Consider the following 17,466-nt stretch of genomic DNA (forward strand, 5'->3'; position numbering starts at 1 on the left):
AAATATTTAACTCCCATCCCCCAAAATCTGTCTGCTTTCCATCTACCTACTGTCTATCTTTAGTGCCCTCTGCTGGAAGCACGTAGCATTTTTATTATACCTCAGACCTTGCTATTTAGAGAAATATAAATGATAATGCTAGAATAGGTAAATATGTTTTCTAAATATGTTTTCTTCGCATAGCTTTGCATGTTTTCTCTTTTTTTAAATATATTTTATTGATTTTTTACAGAGAGGAAGGGAGAGAGATAGAGAGTTAGAAACATCGATGAGAGAGGAACATCTATCAGCTGCCTCCTGCACATCTCCTACTGGGGATGTGCCCGCAACCCAGGTACGTGCCCTTGACCGGAATCGAACCTGGGACCTTTCAGTCCGCAAGCCGACACTCTATCCACTGAGCCAAACCGATTTGTTTTCACCAGTCTCAGTAGAGCGATAGTCTCCCAGCAATTATTATTATTATTTTTTTGGTTCAGATCTTATATGGTAACCAACACAATTATATCATTTGACAAGATAGACAAAATAACATTAACAAAAAAACTGATAATACCTGAAATGAGGGGAAACCTACTAATGGAATGCATTTATTAGAAAGTATGAATGACCTGGAAGTTTGTACATTTGTTTTTCCCTTTATTTACTTACTTAGTTCACTTATTTATAGTTTACCTTTTTCCAGAAAGGATATTAGTGTATGCGAACACAAAATGCTTACTGCTAGTGAATGGCCAAAATTTTAAATGGAATGTTTCCTGCTTATATTTGTCGAACCCCCACAGTCTGATAACAGATGAGGTATTGATATTGAAGGCAGTTTATCTGTGAAGCTGGGTCTCCTGCTGTTATATGATCTCAAAAATCAATCTTAAGAAAGTACAGGCGGTATGACAGGATAGCTGTAATGAACAGAGAGCACTGTTGTTTTCAGAAATAAGACAAGATTAAAGAGCAGTACTACTTGAAGATCTCGAGTAGCATATTCCGTAGATCTTGAAATTCTGTATTGAGTTTCACTGGTGCAAAACAGTCTGTGTGAGAGAATTTCCACCCAATAAGTCATGGCAGTGTGAGGTTAACTTGGAGAGCTCAGGGTTTGTGGTTTAAAATTGGACCTGGCTAGTGGTACCTAATATGCTATTTCCCACTAAAGTATTTTTGAAAAGTGACAAAACTTCACAAAAACGGAAAAATAGAACTGAAATCTCCCTTTGGCAAGAATCTAGAAAAACGTTTTACTGCCTTTATAGGGGCAAGAGACTGTTAGGCCTACCTATTAGCAGCCAACTGGAAATTAGGTAGGAAAACACTTTTAATACCCTTCTAATGCTGGTGAAACTGTTACCGGCAATGTGCACTGACTACCAGGGTCAGACGCTTAACACAGGAGCTTCCCGCTTGAGTTCTGGCGCTATGAAAATCCAGAACCAAGACAAATACCAGGGATAGAGGGGGTTGGGGAGGCAAAGGGTGAGGGAGCACCTTGGGGAAAGAAGGGGTTAGGCAAAGGCAAGGGGTGTTCAAGGGAGACCAAGAGCAAGTGCTGGGTCCCTTGTCTTGAGGGTATTTATCTGGAGACCCCAAGGGAGGATCTCAACAGAACATTCATCAGCTTCCTGGGTGTGTCCCTGTCCTTTCAGGGTTGTGGTCTCTACTGATGGGTACCTGCCAGGTCTACCACAGGTTAGGGGAGGTCCACACTGCAAGACCAGTGATATGAAAGTTCAGGGGTCTATACCACATGGGGAGCTTTATGCTAGCGGGGGGGAAAGGTCACCCTGGGGGTGAGGTTCCACCCTACAATTGTCCATTGCTAGACACCTTTGGGTATCTGGCCAAAGGTGCTAATGCCTGTCTGCCTACTACACCATTATCATCCTACTAATATTAAAAAAATAAAGCAAGATTGATACTAGTTAGAAAATTGAAGGTTTAGCAATAGTGGAATAGTATTTGAACCTAGAAAAAAAACATTGGTGGCTGCCAGATATGTTGTTTTTCAGAGCCTAAAACCCAGTCCCAAGTCCAATAAAAGGAGCCCCTTAACGGACCACTTCTCTGTTTAGCTCATGGTCTGACACCTGGTAGTCAGGCGTCATTTTTCTCTATTTTCCAGGAGTTCTCTAAGCATGTCATGGTCTCCTTAAAGGCCAAAGCTCAAGTCTTGAAGGCCCTGGGTAGGAAGGAGTTCCCTCTTCCTTCCATGCTAAGGCCTTTTCCTCAAGCCTTCCCTTCTTATCCCAGAATCTCTGCCTTTCCCTGAGCCAGGGGCACAGTCACTGTCTTCACAGAAGTCCATCCCAGACACCCTCGAAAGATGCGGCCTTCTGTGATCTCAAAGGGACAACTTCATCAGGACACAATAGAACAACAGCAACACAAAGATACATGTGCATGTGTATCCTTACATTGTTCCATTCCAAATTATAAAGAGTAAATAGAGCCTTTGATAGTTAACATTTCTCTCAGTGTGGGTGGCTCAGTCTTCATACATGAGCTCCTCCATCAGTATCAGTTAGGTTGGCCCTTCAGCTGCCCAGGTCCTTTACTCTAAGACCTTTCCAAGGAGAAAGCTTCTCCCAGGCATCTGGGCTGGGAGTGGGAGCTCATCCCTGGGATGATGAAGGTGGGAGAATGACCTGCCCTCCTCTTACTCCTGCCTTTGCCCTATGTAGAAGGTCATCGGCTTTTCATCCAGTATATGCTATGTCTCTATATGTTCTCAGATGAAGTAAGTATCCTTATACTTAAGGATAAAGATTTTTTTTTAATCCTGTAGGCATCCAGGTAGGATATTTTCCTTTACAAAGTAAAAGTGATCAGCCTCGCCCTAAATTTCTTTGGAACACCGAAGAATTCCAAACTGGAATAATATAGGTAGTTGATCAAAGAGTGTATTTATACTCATCAAGATATCATTTACATAAAAAGTCAAAGATACTCTCTGATATACAATGGTTATAAAAAAGATTACAATCATGGATTCTTTTTTAATTACATGTTTATGGATTTCAGAGATGAAGGGAGAGGGAGAGAGAGATAGAAACATCAATGATGAGAGAGAATTATTGATCAGCTGCCTCCTGCACGCCCCACACTGGGGATCAAACCCACAACCCAGGCATGTGCCCTGACCTGGAATTGAACTGTGACCTCCTGGTTCATAGGTCGATGCCCAACCACTTAGCCACACCAGCCAGGCTGCTCATGGATTCTTAAAAAACATACATATACACACATCAACTGTGCAAAGAAAAAAGCGAGAAGGAAACAGATATTTGCAGTGGTTACTTTAGTGGTTTCTGTTCTTCTCCTTCGTGATTTTTTATATTTTCTAAAATCCTCTTAATGGGATTCATTGCTATTTTAATCACTGAAAAGTAAAATAAGCATTGGGAAAACTCACAGATTATCTAAAAATTCTAGAACATCTGCAAGGGACAAAATATGCTGGGAACCCTGTTCCCAGCCAATATGTTGAGCTGAACATAGAGAATAGAACAAGGAGTTTTCTTTTTCATAAAATGCCATCTCTTGCTTCAAGTATATAAACACTATGTAAAATACTTCATAAGTATATAAATCCAGTATTTGCCAGTGTTTCACATTAAAGTGAAAAGCATGATGTGCTGAACGAATAAAGCTAATTAATTAAAATATGATTTTTAATCTTTTGAAAGGCTGAGGACAATCAGACCACTTTTATTTTTCCTCTGAACTTAGCATTTCCATCTGAGTCCTCTTCTTGGTTTATTAATAGGTCGAGCAATATCATACTGTCATTTTCCATGGCCCAGAAGGAAGCTTGCAAGATTACATAGTACATCAGCTTGCCCTCTGCATGAAGGTATCGATGACTTGCAGACCCTCTCCCTTTTTTTGAAAACTTGAATGTGTGTAGAACTAACCACTCTGTTCCCTTGCCACAGCACAGACAGATGGCTGCAGGACTCTCTTGTGAGGTAGTGAGAGCTGAAGTGGATGCTGACTTCTCTAAGGAGCAGCTAGTAGGCCTGTTCATCAGTAGCGGTAAGACCACTTCCGCAAACTGGATTATGGTAACCAAAGGGCTTGCTCGTCAATGACGCCATTAAAAGGAAATGAACTTTGTTGCTTGGGGATACATTTAAGTCAACTTTTCAATTATTCAGGGGCCCTAGTTGGTTTGCCTCAGTGGATAGAGCGTCGGCCTGTGGACCAAGGGTCCTGGGTTCGATTCCAGTCAAGGGCACGTACCTCAGTTGCAGGCTCCCTGCTACCCGGCGTAGACCCTGATCCTGATCAGGGTGTGTGCAGGAGGCAACCAGTCGATGTGTCTCTCTCATATCGATATTTCTCTCTGTCTTTCCCTCTCTTCCATTCTCTCTAAAAATTGATGGGAAAATATCCTCAAGATAAGGATTTAAAAAAAAAAAAAAAGCATCTATGGCAGCGGTTCTCAACCTGTGGGTCTCGACCCCTTTGGCGGTCGAACAACCCTTTCACAGGGGTCACCTAAGACCATCCTACATATCAGATATTTACATTATGATCCGTAACAGTAGCAACATTGTAGTTATGAAGTAGCAACGAAAATAATTTTATGGTTGGGTCACAACATGAGGAACTGTATTTAAAGGGCCAGAAGGTTGAGAACCACTGATCTATGGGATGAAAATTGTCAACTCAGATGAATATTTGCAAAAAAATATTTTTGTGTATATATATATTACATCATTGCACTTACTGTACTTCCTGCATTGTCTTCCCTTCTTTTTCTTATCTTTTGTTTATAACTCATCTGATGTGAGTGCTATATTACTGGCACCAGAGGTATACCAAGGGAGGAGGTTGTGGGAGCAGTCCGCCCTAGTAGCACTGAGAATGGCATCACTGCTGCAGTTTAGAATTGCATAGTGATCATGAAAAATACCTCAGTTATGGTAATTTATTTCATTAATAAATTTTCTACAACCAAAACACCCTTAACCGCTGTACCAGGGGTGAACTGCTTTCTCCACGTCACCTTTAGTAAGCTATTGACCTTGACTTTGCTAAACACATTGCGTATATTTCATCTCTGTGACAGCATATGCCAGTAGGTAAAATTCTCTTCATTTCAAAGGTGGGGAAACAGGCACAGAGAAGTTCAGTAACTTGCCACAGCGGCAGAAGCAGGATTAAATGTGTTTATTAATACAACATTTTCATGAAGTTCTGTATTAGGTTTCAGAGCTGAGGACGCTAAGCTTCACCACAGGTGCAGTTAGCATAGTCCTGCATAGCATAGCATGCCTAGTGACTATGGCACAAAACTGAAAGAACCAGACTCCAGTCTCCGCTCGATTAGAGCTATAGAGAGCCCTGGGGAGCAGGTGATGGAGGGAAGCAGTTGCAAAATCCATGGAGGGAGCTTTGAAAAGCAAATTCGCATCTCCCTTTTGGAGGCGGGGTGCTTCTCAGCTTTGGGTGAGATCTGATGGCTAGGACAACTGTTGACCATGCTTAGGAAGAAGGAAGTAACCAACAGTTCCCAAATCAAGAAATAAAATTAAGCGGCAGCTTTGGGCATGGACCAAGGATTCCCAAACCTAGAAACACATTGTGGGGACGAGAAAATCCCACTAGAATCTGAATGTTGCTGTAGTACCCAGCCTAGCCTTTGGTCAGAAACTAGTGAAAGTTAGCTACAGAAAGCTGTTTTCTCTGAAGATGCTACTAATAATAGCTAACATTGATTAAGCTCTTCCTCTGGTAGGCCCTGATCTAAGCAATCCTGATTTATAAACATGAATCAGGAGAAAACAAGGTAAATACTTTGACCGAAAGATCTCACAGCTAGGACACAAAGGAGGAGTAGGACTCAAACCCAAGCATCTGACTCCTGAATCTTACCTTAATCAGTGCCAGGCACTGTTCCTTAAAAACGTACCTGTGCCAAAATGTCTGTTTCCCCCTTAGTTATGTAACAGCGGCCCCCTACATTTTTCAGCTTTGCCTTGTTTCATCTCAAAGTTAGAAGCTAAAGTCTTTTGTTCTCTCCCTATTAGATAGATAGCAACTACAGGCTGAATTCTGTTTAAGCTGAGCGAGCTAAGAACATAGGAGAGCAGTGAATTCGGTCATGAGGTGACCTCAGGTGGATGGCTCAGCATTTCTAAATCTCTGGGGAGCATCTTCTTAAAAAGAGCTCCTCTTCTTGGCTTCCAAATTTGCTGAGCGGCGCAAGTCTTTTGGCCCCTCACACTTGAAACTCGGGTTTTATTGACAAGCTTGAAAACCTAAATGACCCCAAGTGCCAACAAGCCACAGGAAGGGGTGAACTGACTGGGTGGGGCTAGGGGAGGAGGAGGGACATCTCCATCTACCGGAGGGCCTAGCTCTCAGCTCCAGCAGCTTGTTGCTGGCAGAAGTGTAGCGTCAGTGTCCTGAAATCTTGTAATTTTTAGGAAAAAGCCGGAAGTCTAGGTATTCATGTAAAAATGTAGGGTTTCTTTCTTTCAATGTTGTCAACTGTTTCAATTTTTTCTTAATATATTTTTATTGGTTTCAGAGAAGAAGGGAGAGGGAGAGATAGAAACATCAATGATGAGAATCACTGATTGGCTGCCTCCTGCACGCCCCCTACTGGGGATCGATCCTGCAACATAGGCATGTGTCCTCACTGGGAATGGATGGAATCAGCGACCTCCTAGATCATAGGTCAATGCTCAAGCACTGAACCACACAGGCTGGGCTCAACTATTTCAATTCTTAAAGCAATATGAGGGCCACATAGAACCCCACGGCCTTCTCATTCATGGACCCCTCATCCCTCCCATAGCCAGTCATGGTTATATCTTGCCAAGTTGGCCTCAATGCCCATCCCCAGTGACATCATCTTACCTTCTGCCTCCTTTCTTACATCTCGTCTTCTTTTCTGTAAATGGCTGTTCTGCCTACTGCTTCTCTTCCCTGAACGCCCCTCAGAGACCACCAGACCCTAAGTAAAAGCTCTCTGTGGTTCTTGCCTCCCAAGTTGCTCATTTGAACTTTATTTATTTTTTTATCTAGATATAACATTATGATTATGGTGTATAATGTAATGCATTGATTTGCAAAACGATTACTACCATAACATTTGCTAATACCGTCATATAATTACCCTTTTTTTGTGGTGAGAACATATTAGTTTACCCTTTGAGCAACTTTCAAATATATAATATGTTGTTAACCATATTTAACATAGTAAAACTTTGTTTTACTATGGTTGCATGCTATACATTAGATCCTCAAAATGTATTCAAGACAAGTTTATACCTTTGACAACATCTCCTCATTTCCCCCATCACTCCCCAGGTGCTGCCAACCACCACTCTACTCTGTTTCTCTGAGTTTGGCTTCTTTAGATTCCACATATGTGATATCATACAGTACTTGTCTTTCTCTGTCTCACTTATCTCACTTAGCATAATGCCCTCCAGGTTCATCCATGTCATCACAAATGGCAGGACTTTCTTCTTACTTTATGGCTGAATAATATTCCTCTGTGTGTGTGTGTGTGTGTGTGTGTGTGTGTGTGTTTAATTTTCTGTTGTTTCCATGTCTTGGTTATTGTAAATGATGCTGCAGCGAACAAGGGGGTGCAGATATCTCTTTAAGATCCTGATGTAATTTCCTTTGGATATATACCCAGAAGTAGAATTGCTGGGTCATATGGTAGTTCCATTTTGAATTTTTTGAGGCCCTCCATACTGTTTTCCATAGTAGCCACATGAATTCTATCAACAGTGCACAAGGCTTCCCATTTGTCCACATCCTTGCCAACATTTGCCTCTTACCTTTTTTCTGAAGATTAGTAATGTTGACTTTTCATGTACCTGTTGGCCATTTGTAAGTCTTCTTTGGAATATCTGACTTTTTAATAGATGTCTATGCTCCAGTAAAATATGGTGTTTACTCCTTACACATTTTTCCACTCTCCGTGTCTTTGTTCAAGCTACAATTTTCATCTAGAATTTTAGAGTGAACATACAACCCCAGCAAACACTACCGTTAACACATAGCAGGTACTATGCAGAGTATTATATATACCAGTGATGGCAAACCTCTGACACTTGTGTCAGAGGTGACACGCGAACTCATTTTTTTGGTTGATTTTTCTTTGTTAAATGGCATTTAAATATATAAAATAAATATCAAAAATATAAGTCTTTGTTTTACTATGGTTGCAAATATCAAAATATTTCTATATGTGACACGGCACCAAAGTTAGGGTTTTTCAAAATGCTGACACACCGAGCTCAAAAGGTTCGCCATCACTGATACATACAGCACTGATTAAAATAGATATGGTCTCTGCCCTTCTGGAAATGACAGGAAAAGTCCCTGTTAAAATGTCTAAGGACATCTCAAATGAAAGCCTATCTGATCCCTCCAGTATGACAACTCCCTTTAATGAACAGTAGTAGGCTCTGTTTATACACCTGGGCCCTACCTAACTATAGGTCAAAGCACTGGGGGTATTATTTGGGCTTTTGCTTTGGCCCAAACACATATTATATTGTAAACTCCTTGAAGTTTACAATAGTCATGTAGCTTTTTTTTAAACTTCACCTTGCACACTTATTGAATCCTTATGGAGAATAAATGGGTGAATCTCCTAATACAGGAAATAGCATGGTCAAAGAAAAAGAAAATGGTAGTCAGCATTCAGGTGCAGCAATTAGAAGAACTTGCTTGGAGTGGAGGCAGAAAGAAGTAAGATTAGAGAGTATAGGAGTTGATCAGGGAGTAGTTGATGATAGGGCATAAAAATTAAGTTAGATTTGAAAATGGCATATTTTTTAATTTTATTTTTAATTGAGATATAACATTAATTTCAGGTATATAACATTTCAGTATTTGTATATATTGCAAAGTAATCACAACAATAAATGTAGTTAGTTAACATCCATCACCATACATAGTTTAAAATTTTTTTCTTGTGATGAGAACTTTTAAAATCTACTTTCTTAGCAACTTTCAAATATGCCATACAGTACTATTCACTATAATCAACATGCTGTACAATACATGAAAAATGAAGTTTTTGAATAGTAGACTGAGGCCCAAACACTCTCCACTCTATTATGTAGCAAATAGTATGTCATCTCCAAATATGAAAGGGTTTTTGTTCTGTATTTGAAGATAAGTCATTATTATAAATAAGTAAAAGATCAGTAATTTATAAGCATCAGATATCTTCCTTCTCTTTTTAATAACAAAACTAAGACATGACGTTTATTGCTAAGACCTTGAATGCAGTTGCCCAAGTTAGCAACCTGAGCATTATCATCAATTCCTCAGTTTGCCTCATTTTCCACATCTGGTCAGTCCTGAGTTCTGTTGAATCTGCTTCGTATATATCCCCTCTCCTTTTCCTGCTCTACATTCCCTCTACCAACTCCTCTTACTCAAGAAACTAAGGAGGCCTCATCACTAACCCTTCCTGTTTGCTCCGGACTCCCTCCCTTCATGGGCTTCCAGAGAGCTCAGTCTAGAATACAAAACCGCTCATAACAGTTCTCTTTTGTTATACTCCAGTGGTTCCAGAATAAAAACTAAAGTTCTCTGAATGTTATATTGTCAAGAACACTATGGTCTGCCCTCTGTCTGACCTTGCTCTTGCTGATGTCCATCCTCATCTCCTAAAACTCCCTCCACCACCATTTTCATTTTCTGTTGACCAACAAAGAGCTCATGGAGAACATACATTTTAGGTTCTATAGATGGGATACCAAGTGCTTCTGAGCAGTGCCAGGGAATCTCGTGAACTAGGGTAGTAAGATCCATCAATGGGTGTGGTGTCACTTTTAAAGTGCAGAAAGCACAAAGCAGTGTGTTCTTGTGGTCCAGAAGTGATGGGAAAGAACAGAGATAGAGAAGAAAAAGATATTCCTAGTCTGTTCCGCTCAAGCTTTGAGAATAATGAGGGGACGGGAATTATCTACCAGTTACTCTCTTGCTTTTTTAAACAAGAAATTACATTGATCAAGTTATATTACTACCAGTGAGAAAAACACTGATTCTTAAGGTATTCCATGCTTACTCTTGGTCTTTAACCTTTTTCTTTTCTTTAATGAAATAGATTTAAACAAGTTGGATTGGGCTAAGATTCGAATGCTGAAGTTTATCTTCCACTGTGCACAGCACATATATTACCTTCTTTGTTCCTCTCTGTGAATCTGTAAAAAGAAAGCCAGTGGACAGAGAATGAGTAAATAAAGTGTACAAGCAAAAAAATAGATGCCCTAACCAGTTTGGCTCAGTGGATAGAGCGTCGGCCTTCGGACTGAAAGGTCCCAGGTTCAATACTGGTCAAGGTCATGTACCTTGGTTTCAGGCACATCCCCAGTAGGGGGTGTTCAGGAGGCAGCTGATTGATGTTTCTCTCTCATCGATGTTTCTAACTCTCTATCCCTCTCCCTTCCTCTCTGTAAAAAATCAATAAAATATATTTTTTTAAAAACAGAAGAAGGAAGAGTAGCAAATGTGTTTTAAATAATGTTTTAAGAACTTAACAATTATATGGAGTTTAAAAATGCTACCAGTGAGGAAAGGAAGGTAGAACAAAAGAATACTTCAAAAAGAATGACATAGCACTTATACTAGCAAGAGCTGTTCTGTTTCTTTTAAAATAACATCTTCCTTCTCAGGTTGCCTTTCGTGAGAGATAGTCATGCTGCATGCCTCTGTTGAATGTACGGAGGCTGTGAACACGCACTAGAATTGTGTCAAAATTTGCCTCAGTGTAAGGTAGGGAGTTAGGTTAGCAAAACAGATACTTTTTCAAATTACATGTGACAGTAAGTCGTAAAAAAAAATTAAGCCCTAGATTAATATTTTAAAATAATACTTTGAATTCCTAAGTGAATTCTCCTTTTTAGAAGTAATGAGGATGGAATGATGTACAATGGGAGGAGAGTGTGCTCACTGGCATCTACATGGCTGAGTTCACCTCCCTGGATCCTGCATCACATCCAGAAGACCCTTCCAAGGCTTGCGCCTGGCTCCTCATCTGAGCTCTCAGAGCCTCACCCCTGCTGAGCCCTTCTTCCAAGCAGACAGTGTAAAAGACAGCTGCTTTCTCCTCCCAAGGGGCAGATTGTAGACTTATGGTCACTCGAGAGACACAGGGGTTTGAGTTTAACTATAAATGATACGTCAAACATTTTTAAACCAGTGAGTGTTGTTCTAGGACTGACTCTTTGGAACTTTTAATACAAGGGTGTTCAAAGCTGCAGGGTGACCCTGACCTAGCTCAGGGGGTGTCTGTTTATGATTATCAACCTGCGGGAGAGGAGCAGGGCTGACATAGCCTATAATGTTGGGAGAAAAAAAGGGGGCAAAAAAGAAAAAAAAAAGAGTAGATAAGTTTCTGAAATAGGACTTTGAAGTAGCATAAGGCAAAAGCATTCCAAACGGTTAACTTTCTGGCATCAGGCCGGAAGGACTCTCCAGTTCCAACACAGAGTGGGTAGCCTTTTGTCTCCATAAACCCTGATCAGAGGGAGGCTTAACCCTTCAAACTGGAAACCGTAATGACTTCCTGCTTCTGTGGTTGGTTAAAATAATAAACCCGAAACTACGCTAAATAACCTGAATTAGACACATGCTATTTCTCAACTAAAATAAAATTTGCCTTTGGACTAAGTTGTTTGAGGATGTTGAACTAAATGGTCAGATGGAGAAATAGGTGGTACTGGCAGTGTTGAAGACAAAGCTTTCACTGGAGAAACCCAGTCTGCTTGACCCTTGCTGGTTCCTCCTGGGAGACTAAGGTAAACAAAGATGAGGGCAAAACCCAACCCAACTGTTAGGAACAGCAATCCTGTTTAGGACACGAATTGTACATTAAACGTGGGATTAATGAAGTCATTAGCAACTCAGTTCTTGCTTGTGGATCCAGGGGAATGAGTTTGCCGTCTCTTTTCTGTAAACTCATTTATTTCATTTGCAGCCTGAATCCTCACTAGCTGCTCCCATCCTCATGTCCCACCACCTGCTGGACATCTCAGAGAGGCCCTGTACTTGTCAAGCACATCAGGCCTGAACCATTAATTAGCACCCCCAGCCCCTCTCCAAGTATACTCTTGCTCATGTGCTCTCTGCCTCCATTCACTGCACAACCTCTTCTCTGGTGGGAACCCCAGTTATCACTGATATTTCCTCTCTCCCCCGCTCTCTAGACTGCTACCCCTGAACCTCATTGACCTCTCTCCAGATGCCTTTTCTTCCTCTGCCTTGAATGAGGTCCTTCACTTCAGCAATAAAAGCCTGTAGGTGTATTTTCCCTGTATCTTTCCTCTTCAGGCAGTTCTTTACATGAGAGTAAGATCTCTTTAACTTTGCATGTCATACTGGTTTGGTGGTGATGAACTCCTTTAGCTTTTCCTTGTTTGGGAAGCTCTTTATCTGGCCTTCAATTCTACATGATAGCTTTGCTGGGTAGAGTAATCTTGGTTGCAGGTCCTTGCTATTCATCACTTTGAATATTTCTTGCCACTCCCTTCTGGCCTGCATAGTTTCTGTTGAGAAATCAGCTGACAGTTGTATGGGAGCTCTCTTGTAGCTAACTTAACTAGCTGCTTTTCTCTTGCTGCTTTTAAGATTCTCTTTGTCTTTAACCTGTGGCATTTTAATTATGATGTGTTTTGATATGAGAATTTTGGGGATAATCACTCAAGTTTTATAATATCTAATCACTAGAGTGACATATAATATTGTATGTCAACTATAATTGAAAAGCAAACAAAAAAATAATTTATATGAAAATTTAAAAAGACAAAGTGAGATCTTAAAGCAGGAATCAAACCCTGTTGATCTTCCTCCTTAAAGAGTTCCACTGGTTCTCAGAGTTGGTAGTTTCTCCCTCCCAACATGGCATCCACTTTTCATTTGTGGTCGGATTGTGATCATAGCAGCAGGTCTCACCCTGGCTGCCCACAAAGTGCTCAGGCCAAGCACAGGCCAATTAAATCATAGCCTCTGGGAATGGGTCCCAGGTGATTGTACCATGCAGCCCCAGCCCCAGGAGGACACAGCCTGCTGTGCTGCTGCTACATCCCATTCCACCAATGTGGCTTCACAACAAGCTCCCAGCCAGTCCTGACTAGAGGGAAGTATCAATTTTGAGTCACTGTCAGGCAGCTATCCTCACTTTCCTGAACTGAGCCCTGCCCAGCCTCCATTCTCTGCCTGTGTATGCCATTTCTTAAACCTAGAATACCTTCTCATAACCTAGTAAGATGTCATTCCTCATATTATTTTAGTTTAAAATGCCACGGTCCCAATTAGAATTAGTCACCTATGACAAGACTTAACATGGGACATAAAGTTAGGGAGCACTGGATAAATGTTTGTTGAAATGCAATTACATGTTTCTGAATATGGATTCTGGCTGCTGGATACCGAAGCTTTAGGGCCACTGGAACTAGCCAGACAACTAACACTAATCAAGGAAAAACCTTTAGTCCTTAGTTACAGGAAAGTGGATACACGGGTCATTCAACCTAATATGTTTTTTATTACTGGTTTGTTAGTTTTTCATCATTATTTTAACAAGCTATAGATTTATCATACTTCCATAATCAATGTGTTCCTGAGAGAACATTTAAACACTGAGATGCATAGTATTTTAACACTTTTTACTAAATAACTTGGTTGAAGGGAATCCAGCACACACCAGACACTAGTGTAACAGTTCCCACAAATACAACTAAATCGAGATGTGGCTGTTATTGTTTCTAGTCTAATTTTTAAAGCTTCACAGCATACAGAAAAGCTATTTCAGTCTCAGAAGAGTAATCTTGGCTGTAGGTCCTTGCTATTCATCACTTTGAATATTTCTTGCCACTCCCTTCTGGTCTGATATGTTTCTGTTAAGAAATCAGCTGACAGTCCTATGGGCCATCCCTTGTAACTAACTGCTTTTCTCTTGCTGCTTTTAAGATTATCTCTTTGTATTTACCGTTGGCATTTTGCTTATGATGTGTCCTGGTGTGGGCCTCTTTGGGTTCCTTTTGTTTGGGATTCTCTGTGCTTCCTAGACTTGTAAGTCTATTTCTTTCACCAGGTAAGGGAAGTTTTTTATCATTGTTTCTTCAAATAGGTTTTCAACACTTGCTCTCTCTCTTCTCCTTATAGCACCCCTATAATGTAAATACTGGTACACTTGAAGTTGTCCCAGAGACTCCTTACATTATCTTCATACTTTTGGATTCTTTTTTCTTCTTGTTACTGTGATTGGGTGTTTTTTGCTTTCTCATATCCCAAATCATTGATATTTATACTCTACTGTTGAATTCCTATAAATTATTCTTTATTTAAGTTTGTGTATGCTTAATTTTTTACTGATGTGTGGGGTTTTTTTTATGACTTTGACATTCTCACTAAAATCCTTGAAAGTCTCATAAAGAGCCTTGAGTAACCTTATAACCATGGTTTTGAACTCTGTATGCAAGTAGTTTGCTTTCTTCCATTTCTTCCATTTGTGACATGTTTCTTTGTTTCTGCATTTTGGCTGCTTCTCTGTGTTTGTTTTTGTGGATTCAGTATAGCTGCTGTGTCTCCTGGAATTGGTAGAATGGCCTTGTGTAATAGATGTCCTGCAGGGCCCAGTGGCTCCGCCTCTGCAGTCACCTGAGCTGGGCACTTTAAGTCTGCCCCTGTGTGGGCTATGTACAGTTTTGTAGTTGAGCCTTGATTGCTGTTGGCATCACTGGGAGAAGTAAACTTACAGGCTAATTGGCTGTGAAGACCAGCTGTGACTACAGTGGAAAAGCTGTTGTGCAGGAAACACCCCTATGGAGCAGGACTTGCTTCAGTGGGGCTTTGGTGCTCACTGAGTCTGCCTCTTGAGCGTGTCACTTGTGGATGTGTAGTGTTGTAATGTGCTATGATCTGAAGCTGCCCACCAGGTACACTGGCTCTAGGGCTTCCAGGGAGGTGCAAAGCCAGCCACTTCCTGGAGCCACCTGGCAGGAGCTACAGAGAGATCTGCAGATGGCTATTTCCTGTTTGTATTGGGCTTGGAGGTGCCAGGCAAAGCCCAGCTGTGAAGCAAGGCAGGCTGCTGCTAGTACTGGGTGTTGGGCCTTTTATTGATAGGTTTGGGGCATGCTGACCCAGCAGCAGCTTGAAAGATTTTGGAAAAGTCTGAAAGTCTTGGGCCTTTTATTGATAGGATTGGGGCACTCTGGCACCAGCTGCAGCTTGTTTGAGAGATTTTAGCAAAGTCTGAAGCCTGAGCCAGGACAGGCCATTCATATGGAAAAGCTGCTGCAAACAGCTTGGGTAGGGCTTATTGGATGGGACGGGGTTTCAGGGAATCACCAGGGTGGAGCAAACAGTGTGCTCCAGACTGATGGAGACTCAATTATGGCTGCCAGTCAGCCCGTGACAAGGGAAGTCACAACACAGGAATAATGACCCCTGAGAGCACCACTTTCTGGGAAAAAGCCACCCCAAAGTTCCTGCCCTGATGCCAGACAATCCAGTTCCTCCCCATATGTGTCTGGGTCCCCCAGCACTGAAGCTTGGAAGAAATAGGATCATGTAAGTTTGTGCACTCACCCTTTAAGAGGAACACCTAGGATTCCAGCCACCTCCTTATCACTCACCTATAATCCTGAAGTTATGAGGACTTATCTTCCCAGCTCTGGAACCCTGGGCTGGGTCTCTGGTGTGGAGCTGGGGCCCCTTGCTCCTCATGGGTAGTCTCCACAGAGACAATCTCCCTGCTGATTAAAAAAATGGCACACGTAGATGTCAGACCAGCCAGTTACATGCCTCTGCCCCTCCTACCAGTTTCAGTGTGCTTTTCTTCTTTACTTCTCTAGTTGTGGGATTTCCATTCAGCCAGCTTCAGGTGGTTCTGAATGATGGTTCTGTATTTTAGCTGTAATTTTGATGTGGTTGTGGGAAGCAGCGAGTACAGGCATTTACCTATACCATCATCTTGGTCCTTTCTGGGAAGCTAAGAGCATTTCTCCACCAAAATGAGTCATTATCTCTATAAAGAGGCAGAGATGAAATCCAGAAAACAGCAGATTTCAAAAGGGAAACCTATTTGTTCACTTTAATATCCATTGCATGAATATATTCCTATTTTATTCCACTCTACTGTTGGTGGACAGTTGGAGTGATTCCATTTGGGTCTGCTGTGGAACTGCTATTGGATGGTTGTGTGTGTGTATCTTCAACACTATTAAATAGTGCCAAACTGTTGGCCGGAGTCCTTCTACTGGGTCAGCAATTGAAGAGCATTCTTAGAATGTCACATCTTTACTAAAACTTCATATCTTCAGGCTTGGTAAATTTTGCCCATTCATATAGATTTTTGTAAAAGCTTGAATCTTGAATCACTGCATTTCATTTCTGACCACAGCTTATCTGATCCCAGTGAAACAATCTCCTGTTAATAAGAAAATCATCATCATCTTAGAGAACTTGGAAAAAGCTTCACTGTCTGAGTTATTGGGAGATTTCTTGGCACCTCTGGAAAATCGCAGCACTGAAAGTCCCTGTACTTTTTCAAAAGGTAAAGATTGTGGCAAGATGAGAGCATGCTGAGAAGCAAGCTCCCATGAGACCATTCTACGTTTTCTGTTTCCCCAGAATACATGCTAGACTTCATGTTCTTTCTTTGACTTATTGTAATTCGCACGTGTCCCATAATATGGCTTATTTTAGGAAACGGAATGCCGGAATGTTACTACTTTCATGAGAACTGCTTTCTGATGGGCACCATTGCCAAGGCCTGCCTCCAGGGCTTCAATTTGCTGGTGCAGCAGCATTTCCGCTGGGTGCAGCTGCGGTGGGATGGCGAGCCCATGCAGGGCCTGCTGCAGAGGTCCTTAAGAAGGAAAGTTGTGAATAAGGTAACAACCCACAGCTGCAGCCTATTGTTGGGAGCGGGGCTTTGGGAGACCTAGGCTTGGTTCTGTCTTTTACTAATAGTGTGGCCTCAGGCAAGTGCAGTGTTTGGATAGTCAAGGGTTAAATAAGAGAACGCATATAAAACCCATAAAGTTTCTGGACTGTGTTAAGTTGTTTTTGAAAAAGGCAAATAGGTTTTACCATTATTAATTCTTCTCAGGGAGTCTCACCAAGTTCTAAGTTCTGTGAAAGACTTGATTGGAAAATTACTCTTCTTAAGGAGAAGCCACTGCTACAGGGGCCTTCAGGATATTATTCATCTACTCAAGCTACTTTTAATATATGACTTAAACCTGCCACAGTAATACTAAAAAGTGACATGAAAAATTAGAATTCTCTTTTGACACATTTTATATTTTTAACATTTTTTTTTATATTTCAATTACAGTTGACATACAGTATATTAGTTTCAGGTGTACAACATAGCAATTAGACATTTATAGAACTTATGAAGTGAAGACCCCAATAAATCCACTGATATACACGTAGATTGCTTCTTATCTTGGCTATTCTATATAATGAAAG

At 41.2% G+C, this 17,466-nt stretch overlaps 1 protein-coding gene across 1 annotated transcript in view; it reads left to right on the forward strand.

The window, feature by feature from the left end:
* The window catches only part of CTTNBP2 (cortactin binding protein 2), a 226,000-nt gene that overhangs the window by 179,115 nt on the left and 29,419 nt on the right, over positions 1-17,466 (forward strand). Inside the window, 4 exon segments of the mRNA XM_015563768.1 lie at positions 3,764-3,850; positions 3,933-4,032; positions 16,391-16,543; positions 16,696-16,883. Of these exon segments, the coding sequence (XP_015419254.1) occupies positions 3,764-3,850; positions 3,933-4,032; positions 16,391-16,543; positions 16,696-16,883 (528 nt within the window).

This window comes from Myotis davidii, unplaced genomic scaffold, assembly GCF_000327345.1.
Source record: "Myotis davidii unplaced genomic scaffold, ASM32734v1 scaffold359, whole genome shotgun sequence".
NCBI lineage: Eukaryota > Metazoa > Chordata > Mammalia > Chiroptera > Vespertilionidae > Myotis > Myotis davidii.